The sequence below is a fragment of the Electrophorus electricus genome, chromosome 4 (assembly GCF_013358815.1).
Source record: "Electrophorus electricus isolate fEleEle1 chromosome 4, fEleEle1.pri, whole genome shotgun sequence".
NCBI classification, from domain to species: domain Eukaryota; kingdom Metazoa; phylum Chordata; class Actinopteri; order Gymnotiformes; family Gymnotidae; genus Electrophorus; species Electrophorus electricus.
Genome location: NC_049538.1, coordinates 29,368,523 through 29,378,937, shown reverse-complemented (window position 1 = coordinate 29,378,937; position 10,415 = coordinate 29,368,523). Strand labels below are relative to the sequence as shown.

The 10,415-nt window shown below is 38.3% G+C and overlaps 2 protein-coding genes across 2 annotated transcripts; one reads left to right on the top strand and one right to left on the bottom strand.

Moving 5' to 3' along the window:
- Positions 1 to 995: 995 nt before the first annotated feature.
- Positions 996 to 6,619, top strand: pllp (plasmolipin). The gene is made up of 4 exons (XM_027023490.2): positions 996 to 1,272; positions 4,913 to 5,086; positions 5,232 to 5,348; positions 6,407 to 6,619. The coding sequence occupies exons 1-4, from the start codon at positions 1,135 to 1,137 to the stop codon at positions 6,512 to 6,514; spliced, it is 537 nt and encodes a 178-aa protein (XP_026879291.2). The 5' UTR covers positions 996 to 1,134; the 3' UTR covers positions 6,515 to 6,619.
- Positions 6,620 to 6,722: 103 nt separating this feature from the next.
- Positions 6,723 to 9,289, bottom strand: arl2bp (ADP-ribosylation factor-like 2 binding protein). Its single transcript, XM_027023489.2, has 7 exons — positions 9,192 to 9,289; positions 8,790 to 8,859; positions 8,606 to 8,667; positions 8,371 to 8,477; positions 8,194 to 8,279; positions 7,840 to 7,936; positions 6,723 to 7,657 (listed from the first exon to the last, which is right to left on the bottom strand). Exons 1-7 carry the CDS (start codon positions 9,211 to 9,213, stop codon positions 7,565 to 7,567), a joined length of 537 nt encoding a protein of 178 aa, XP_026879290.2. The 5' UTR covers positions 9,214 to 9,289; the 3' UTR covers positions 6,723 to 7,564.
- Between the last annotated feature and the right edge of the window lie 1,126 nt (positions 9,290 to 10,415).

The window sequence follows — 10,415 nt, the reverse complement described above, 5'->3', positions numbered from 1 at the left end:
AACGCAAGTCCGATGTACAACTATACCGAGTCCCCACCGGGACCACTCTCCCCTGCTGTGGGAGTCAGGAGTGTGCCCAGAAATAAGGAAGGCTTCCCTGCAAGAGCTGTGGGAGCGTGTTTATATCCCTTCTTAAACTTTTTTTTTTTTTCCCCCCTTTCCCAGGCATCCTTCGTTGGTGGGTGTTTCTGTGACGGCAGGATGCGGAGATGAGTCGTAGTAAAGAGAAACATACGTTTATTCAGACACTTAACAAAGAACATGTAGCACGCAGGCTATTTGGTTCAAACACCAACAACACAGACACGTATACTAATGACACAATGAGGAGCAGGTGTGAGACACGGGGAAGGCGTGGCCACACTGACGAACACACACGGAGATGTTGGAGGGGAGGGTCCGCACCATGACATCATGTGAGATGACAAGATTTTAAATCACAGTTGTAACCAGTGGGATAATCCAGTGCCTCACTGCAAATATATAATTTGCATGGAAAACATTATTCATTAAAATGTAACATGAAGAAAATGAACATTATGACAAAAATTGCAAAAAATAATGTCTGGTAACTTAGCTATTTAATAGAAATTCATGTTTCTTCTTACTTTTTGTTTGATATGTGTTTCTGATTTAAACTTGTAATTGAGTCTAATTGATCAAGTGAGGCAACATTGATTCTGCAGTTTCCCACCGGTCACAATTATGACCAAGAATAAAATTTTAATTTTCACCAACTTTTACAAATCATGTTTTTAAAAGACATATTGTTTGTATCTAGTGGCTGTTCAAGGAGCAAAATTCATGAACCCACACATAACATTTGGCATTAAATGGGTTAATGCATTAATATTCATCTTTTATCTGTACACTGGTTAAACAACTATGTCAACTTCTATTCAATTGAATGTAGTCATGTGATTATGTTATTTATTACCTCTGAGGCCTGCCTACGCTAAGGAGGAACAGAGAATGAGACGTAGCTAGCAGGCACCATAAGAGAGCTGTCCACTTGGATAGAATTACTAGGAAGTGTTAACACCTGCACTGTCTGGGACTGTTCTTGGTTTAGTTGCTCCTTTTATAATCTTAGTAACACTACTTTTTTTTACAAAATCTGTATTTGGAATAGAGATGGCGGATTTTCCTGGGAAAGTTAACACTGAGACAAGCTCACCCCAGCCTCAGACAGGATTAAGGCAGCACATGAACATATCCATGGACTTCGTCTTCGTCAAGACCATTCCTGGAATTCTCATGTTGGTGGAGATTGTGAGTTGTGAGAATAAGACCATGTAACCTTATTGCTTTGTCCCTCAGTTTGCCTGTTTTCCAGTGTATAGTCTTCCAACCCTCTCATTCTACTCTCTTCTCTACCTCTATCTGAGACCCTATACCATCTGGTTCAGATATGCATGGCAAATCTTCCCAACATCTTGGCAAGTGCTCTGAGGATTCAAAAACCAATTGTATCAGAGTAGTGAGTGACAAGATGCTGACAAACAATAGGTAGTCTTGTCTTTCTTTTTGAATGTTACATAATTGTTCAAATAGCATTAAAATGATTTCTACAAAGATTCAAAAATGTTTTATTACAGTAAACATCTTAGTGGGTCATTTGAGGATTTTTTCAGAACTGTTCATTTAAACCTGATAAACATGGAAGTATGATCCATGGCTTAATGAGTTTACATAAATTCACTATTTGTGAACAGATTTAAGCAAAGATGCCAAAACATTAACCATGCTTACAACCAGCACACAGTTACAGAAAGTTCTCTGCTAAGAAGTTAATAGTGTTGTCATTAGTCAGCATAAGTGTCATGACGCATGTCAGTCAACACTACAATAACTTTATCTACTCTCAGCCCATCCCTGTGTAAACTACAGTCTTTATGGTCACAGCAGTTCAAAGAGCATTGAGGTTTAGGAGTGTACATATCCCATTTTCCCCCCACTGTTCCACAGGTGTGCACATTTATTTTGATTCTGAATAAAAATATTTTATTTGACAAATATTACAGTTGCTATTTTTATTGTAACAAGTGCACAGGAACTATATAGGAATGATGTTGGAATATAAAAAAAAAGGCTTTATAGGAAGTTCAGTCTTTCATCATACAGTTCCATCTACAAGCCTGTTGGTGCTCCTGTGTCAGATCTTAGGTGTCATACTGTTAGGCGGGGGAGGTGGAGAACGAACACACTTGCGAAATGCTTGTGCCTTGGATGTGATGTGAAACGGTACTAAGTACGGAAACTATAATATGGACAACAGACAGACCAGATAGGAGAAATGAGAAATAAGTTTAATAAAATAAATGGACTTACCAGGGACACAATAGAGAATAGGACAGTCTAACAGGGTTAGGGCGAAACTAAGTTAGACAAAATAACGTTGACTAAAGCGCACAAAGTATTACAGACGAGGGAACAGCAGAGAAATAAACAAGGAAAGCAACATGGACAGTGAGGGTAACTAAACAGGAATATACAAAATACATATGCGCATGGCCGATAGAGATCTTACCAAAAACAATGAAAGACCATCAAACTAAAAGCACCAGAGACAGGGTTTATGCAGACACACTCATGAAGGCTAAACGTCGATCAGCTGGAGCGAAAGGGGAGGAGACAGGGAAACATGGAGACGGACGAAAACCCGGAAGTGCCTCGGTTGCCGTGAAAACGGGGAATGCTCAGGTCTGCGGATGTGACACCAAAACAAAAACTTTGAGAACATTTATAGATAAATAATATATTTGGCGTAATGCTATGGATTGAACAGCCTTGTAGGTAACACTTTATGTGCCCAGTGATGTAGCTGAGAAAATAATAGCATGCCCTGTCAATATCTACAATAGTCCATTCATGGTGACAAAGCCCCAGAAGCCACTGTTTGTCTCCAACAGACAAAAGATTTCAAGGGCTTGTTAAATGTGTCAGAGGGTGTGCGACTGATTCTTGTTTACTTTAAACATTTAAGCAGCCATCATTCCTAAATACCTAGGCCTAAAGCCATTCATTTACATTAAATTATCTCAATTTAATTTATCTATTGTCATCATGCATATACATACAGCGCCTCCAAGTAGTATTCTACCCCCTGCAGATTTTACAAATTCAACAAGTTGCAAATAATTTGGAGCCTTCAAACTTTGAACAAGTTGCATTTATTAACAGATGCCTAAATATTACAAACAAAAAGTACAAGTTGCTCAATTATAATACATTTTAAAACATTACAAGTAGGGTCAATTATTATTCAACCCCAAGGTTTAATATTTTGTGGAATAACCCTTGTTTGCAATTACAGCTATTAATAGTTTTTTTATAAGACCCGATCAGGCTGGCACAGGTCTCTGGAGTAATCTTGGCCCACTCCTCCATGCAGATCTTCTCCAAGTTGTCTAGGTTTTTTGGGCATCTCTTGTGGACTTTGATCTTGAGCTCCTTCCATTAGTTTTCAATTGGGTTAAGGTCAGGAGACTGACTAGGCCACTGCAACACCTTGAGCTTTTTCCTCTTAAACCAGCCCTTAGTTTTTTTGGCTGTGTGTTGGGGTCGTCGTCCTGTTGAAAGATGAAACGACGACCCATCTTAAGATCCATGATGGAGGAGCGGAGGTTTTCGGCCAAATCTCCAGGTAGGCTATGCTATCCATCTTCCTGTGGATGCAGACCAGATGGCCAGGCCCCTTTGCGGAGAAGCAGCCCCACAGCATGATGTTGCCACCACCATGCTTGACTGTAGGGATGGTATTCTTGGGGTCGTATGCAGTGCCATCCTTTCGCCAAACGCCCCGGGTGTGGTTGGCACCAAAGACCTCAATCTTGGTCTCGTCAGACCAGACAACCTTGAACCAGTCTGCCTCAGAGTCCTCCAAGTGATCATGAACAAACTTTACACGGGCCTCAACGTGATGCTTTGAAAGTAAAGATACTTTACGGGCTTGTCTGGAACCATTGTGGTGGAGTACGTTACTTATGGTATTTATTGAAATCAATGTCCCCAGCGCCATGAGATCTTCCCAGAGCTCCCTCCTTGTTGTCCTTGGGTCAGCCGTGACCGTTCGGACAAGCCTGGCCTCAGCACGGGAGGAAACTTTGAAAGTCTGTCCAGGCCGTGGAAGGTTAACGGTAGTTCCATAAGCCTTCCACTTCCGGATGATGCTCCCAACGGTGGAGACAGGTAGGCCCAACTCCTTGGAAAGGGTTTTGTACCCCTTGCCAGCCTTGTGACCCTCCACACTTTTGTCTCTGCTGGCCTTGGAATGCTCCTTAGTCTTTCCCATATTGATCATGTGTGCTGTTCACTTGTTTGGGGAGGGGCTTTTATAGTCAGAAAAGGTGGGGAAAACAGAAAATTACTTCTTAATACTTGAGGGAACCAAACAGAATTCTGGTGGTTTGAAGGGTTGAATAATAATTGGCCCTCTGGTAAGCTTTGCAAAATTTAAAAAAATGATAAAATAAACAGAGAAATAACATTCTTTTTTGCTGCAGTCCATTTCACATGTCCAGGCCCATCTACAGTCCAAATTTCACAATGCTAAGTTAACTCCAAATGTATAAACCTGCAAAATCTGCAGGGGGTTGAATACAACTGGGAGGCACTGTAAGTGTGCAATATAATGAACTGTAGTTTAGCTAGCCTCAGGTGTATAAAATATAAAATATAGTCCACGTAGTGTCACACACTAAATGCAGGACATTAGGTACATAACACAGGACATCAGAACATATAGTATACATTTAAGAGAAAATTTAAGGTAATAAGTATGTCTGACCAAGATTCTTTGGCTGTTTTGACATTCACAGTGTTCAGGTATGTGAGGCTGTACAGTTGTCTACATTGTACTTCTTAGCAAACAATTAGCATATATGTTTAAAATGTGCCTCTTCCCTAACAGGTTACAGGCATGCTGGTATGGGCACTTATCTCCAGTGCTGCCTACCAGCTGGTCCCTGCCTTTGGTTGGGTGTTGTTTGTGAGTGTGACGCTCTGGATTCTCACCATCGTCCTCTTCGTCATATTGTTTTTGGGTGTCTATCAAAATGTAAGCTTTGTGCCTTGGGCTCTTGCGGTGAGTCAATCCCTCCTTCAACTCACTCAGAAAAAAACATTTCAGTCCAAACAAATAAGCCATACCAGAATACACTGCCTTTACTTTTTTTTGGGGTCAAATGTGTAAAAATATAATATTCCTTATTTTTGTTTCCTTCCTTTAGCTGATGGTATTCTACACTGCAGCAACCATCTTGTATCTGACTGCCTTTCTAGCCAATGCATTTTCTGTTCCTGTATACATGTTTGGTTATAATTTTGACCGTATGGTAGCTGCTGCGGTGAGTGGGGGCATTTCCTCTGTCTTTCTTTAGCTCTCGCTTTCTCGCACAGTATGTGCCAAGGCATACTTGACGTGTGGCATATCTCTGGACAAATGACATCAAAATCATGGCCTTTCCTGTCTCAATCTCATTTAAGTGTAGTTGGTTGAGAAATAGGCTATGGCTTTGTGCTTCATTAGAGTTACATAATGCTATCTTTTCAAACAGAAACAATAGAATACTTCAGTGGTAATTGTGGGGTGTACCTGAGCCTGCTTTGTGTAGACTCCTGGAGAACAAAGAGGCTTATGTGTAGAATACACTGTGATCACTTCACGGAGTCATACCGCTTACCTCTGTTAGGTGACAGATAATATCTCCCTGCATCTTCCTGGTCTAAACTAAAAAGGAATTCAGAAAGGAAAGTAGAAAGGAATCCAGAGGTGCCTTTATATGAAGCCATTGTCCCTCTGGCAAAAATATCTTCTGATGTTGAAAATAGTACTAATTGAACATGCATAAAACAGCATGTTATTGTTTTATTTTGTTATGTCAAAGAGCCTTAAATTGCCATTGTTGAAATAGCATGACTTGTGAGTTGGACAGCGTTCTACTATGACCCAATAATGATTGCAGAGCAGGTTATGAAGATTTATAGGCCCTCTGAATCTGTGTTTTCATGTTCATCCCACTCAGAGTCCACTGTTCACAGCTCAGAATCACATGACATGCAATTTCCTGCTGTGGAAAAATGTAGCTAGGAAAATCCTGGCCCCACTGCTCAAAAACCATGTCAGCAATGTAATGTATAACTGATTATGTACAGTTCTGCAATTGAAAGAGTAGGAATTCATAACCTACATACCTAAAGAGCCTACACAATAACTACTTCTGGATTGTTTGAGCCCTAAACATTTTTATATTTCTAAAATATTTTTATTTTATATGTGAGTTTATAATCACAAACTGGTTACTGACATGAAAAGTAATGTGATATGGATAAGGATGAAAGGAAGCATGTTGAGTCAATCTTAGATAGTAGTCATTTTAATTTGATTCTGTTTTGTCTCTAACAGTTTTTTGGCATTGTGGTCACACTGACTTATGGTGCCAGTGCCTTCTTTGCCTACACGGACTGGAGAGGTGATGGGGGAAATGCAGCCACTAGCACTGTACCTGTGTAGGAACATCCTCCATCCAGACTTAAGTATGACATGGAAGAGACCCGGATGGCAGTGTTTCTTGAAAACCTTCCTTCGGTATCGATAATAGCTGCCCAACCCCCTCCCCTTCTCTCTCTCTCTCTCTCTCTCACACACACACACACACATTGATCAAATATGTGTAAACTCCATGATGTTTGGAGTTAAAATGGGAGTTATTTTTGGCATGTTTATCTTTTGGTGAGCTTTTAATATATTAAATTACATGTATTATGTTTTATTCAACATAGATCCACATTTACAATTACTATCAAAGGCAAATACACACACACACACAAAAAAACCAACCAAAAACAAATATAAAGCATTCATTTGGTACAACAGAAATGGTAGAACATTCAGACAATATAAAAGAAATCACAATACGAAGTGTTAAATAAGTAGTTTTTCAATCTCCTAACAATGTGACAAAAGTTATCCAAAACCTAATAAAGTGACAAAAAGGACTAAGGTAGAAATATGGGACAGAAAACCCACGTAATAAAAGGTCTGGAAAGGCCGGCCATCAGTACACATGCCTGGACCTGTATGCCTTGTGCCATATACTGTTCACAATATCTCTACAATAAGACATTTAATGGCAGGTGCTTTCTGGGGATTTTAGAAGCCCTTTTGATTAATGAGGTGTAAGCACATATTTGCAGTGTAAATGGTAAAAGATAAAAATACAGGGAGTGGCCAAACAGAAGTAGATGAAAATCTTAAAATTAAAATAACCCAAAATAACCCACTGATACAAAAAGAAAATCCAATTCCCTTGGTATACCTTACAAATACTGTGAGAGGAGACATGCCAGAAAATATTAAGTTTAAATATTAAACCAAAGCAAACTCAAGTTCCCCATCATTATACTTAAGGCAGCAGAGATTAGGCTCCTGAACGTGGTGCAAACTACTTAGGGGGAAGTATAAATAAGACGTTGGAGGTTATTTAGGAATTAATTTGATGTTAGGGATACATGAGTGACATGGGTCAGTGCTACAATATATGAGATCTCATCGCTCCCAACTTCAGAGAGAACCTGGTGCCGCTGTGGCGGCAGATGAACTTAAAGATTTAACCATCAAGCCAGCCCTGAGATCCGTTCCACGTCCCTCACGCTCCTACAAACAAAGAAGGCTCCTGAAGTTATGCAAGTTATAAAGGACTGGAAATTCAGATCACAACACTTGCAAAAAAACATCAGAAAAATAATTTCAAACCCTGCTTAAGGCTAAAGTCAGATATGTCTCACATATACATATATATAAACATATAATGAAAGCATAATAAAATTATTACTTACTGCTCTATAATCAATGAACATCTCTTTAAAGGCCATGAAGTCTGTAAAGGTGAGAAGCATGTCAAAAATATCCCCTGAGACTTCATCTTTGTGTTGCCTTAGTAGAGATGAAGGAGAAAATACATTCAGAAAGAGCTCAACTATAATTTGTTCATATGACATTCCATCTCCACTATCCACAATTTTCAGTGGGTATTTCCAATACTGTATCTTTAAGCCAGTCTAGAGAATAAAAATTTAGGAATTTTGGAACAAATGAAAAAATCTGACTAACATGAGTTAAAGAGATGAAATGAAAAAAACCCTCTTGGGTATTTTCAATAGCATATATTTTGTACACGAATCATAGCTTACTTCAGTGTATATGTAAAGTCATTCATGTTAAATCCAGGAATTCGCTGCATCAGCTGCTGTTCCAGATACTTCTCTAAAAGATCAACCTGATGAAGCATATGAGAACATTAGACACCATGCACCTCAATGAGAATTGAGTCTATGAAATTGACTGGAAGATTAAATAAAGTTGCTTACATATTCATTAAATATTGGTGTATAAATGAGCTTATTTTCTTCTGAGTCATCAAACTCCAAGTAATATTTCTCCATAAAGGATTGTTGAAGATTTTGGAATTCATCATCTGTGGATAGATTTCAGTCTTATGCAATCTGTGTGGTTAACGATGGAAATAGGAACACCTAGTTTAATTAATACCAATAACTAGGGTACTACAATGTCCCTGATGAACGTAATATACACATAACTCACCCATTATGATTTCCTCTATGTTACCAATTACGGTATCAAAAACTGCGTCGGCGTCTGAGGATCTGGACAGGAAATTTTGGCAATACATAAAAGCATCTTTATTGTAATAATCATTTTTTGGACAAAAAATAAAATAGACTGAGGAAATCAAAGCCGTTGTTTACCCGAAAGAGCCAGTACTCACTTCGAGATAGCAAAATCTTCCTCTTCCATGTCTTTCATGTCAACAATATTCTCCCCACTGCCGACCAAATCTTAGAGATGGAAATTTAGAAAAATTGAACATATTTGGCTTTAAGCTTTATATTCCAGAACATACCATAAATGCCAACTTGTTATCTTTGTTAGTTGCCTTAGCTAAGAATTGATTACTTACAAGACAGTGCAGATTGTTAACTTTCCATTTAGCTAACATAGGTAACCCATAGTTAAGATAACATAGATAGCCAGCTGTTATTTAGCTAACGTTGACTCGCTAACAAAAATACTAACCAGCAACAAGTTTCATTAACGAACTAGGAAGTTTATGTTTTTACATAATCTATTTAGAATAAACATTAAACTGTATACAAACAAAAATATTTACCACTCTCTTGAATATCCATCATAGCCCAGCAAGCAAAATACCACAACCCGACCGTTTCAGGCTGCTACGGCAACGGGAGTTCACGTACCTCCATGAAACTGTTCCGGTAAAGAACAGATTTTATTTATCGGTTCCGACTCGCAGTCTCTACTCAGAATTCAGAACCTAAATCTATATTTTTATGAACAATAATAAATTCATTAAAATTGGGACAATTTTCGGATTTTGGAGAAAGGTGTGCAGTGTTGAATCTGTATTTGTTGGTCATGGATACTGGTAACTGTAAGAAGAAAGAGATCGGCTTTAATGGTTTGACCCCCCCCCCCCCCCCCCCCCCCCCCCCCCCCCCCGGTAAACGGTCAGGTTTTATTTTAATATTACGAAATACATTTATATATCAAAATATGCTCTGTGTAGTAACGTGATTTCAGTGACCGTTTAAAAAAAAAAAAAAAAAAAAAAAAAAAAAAAAATATATATATATATATATATATATATATATATATATATATATATATATATATATATATATATATATATATATATATATATATATAAAACCATTCTGCGTATAAGCTTTGTAAATTTAAAGATTTTCAGTGGGGCACAATACAGTGGTGTACTGAAAAACGGACATGTACCTGGTTGGCTTAGGATCTCTGTAAAATTGGAAATCATCCTTAGCCAGAGAGACACGTCTGCAAAGCACCACGCTGACTATATCAACAGTTTCACATTACTTTCCACGATTTTTTTTTCACACGATGCGACTTACCCGTTATTCTAGAAAGGATGTGGGAGGACGCCTGAGCCATTGAATGACCACGCACAATGTAATTATATTACTGGTCTGTTGTGGGCTGCTCGCAGTACGCATACATACTCCATGTAATATGCATTATCGAACTTAGTTTAACAGTTTTAGCACGTTCATTTTTATCAGCCAGCGTGACTGTTACGACTGTTACTGTTACGTCCATTCTAGTCACAGAGGATTGTTGCGAACATTGTCAAAGGCTTATAATGGACATTATTATTATTATTAATATTATAATAATTATTGTTATTATTATATAATTTATCATCATCATCATCATCATCATCATCATCATCATCATCATCATCATTATTATTGACATTATTAATGACCGCTATTACTGCCCAATATCCTAATTTGAAATAACTTTATTTAAAATTCCCCTCTTGTTGGTAGGCGTATGACGT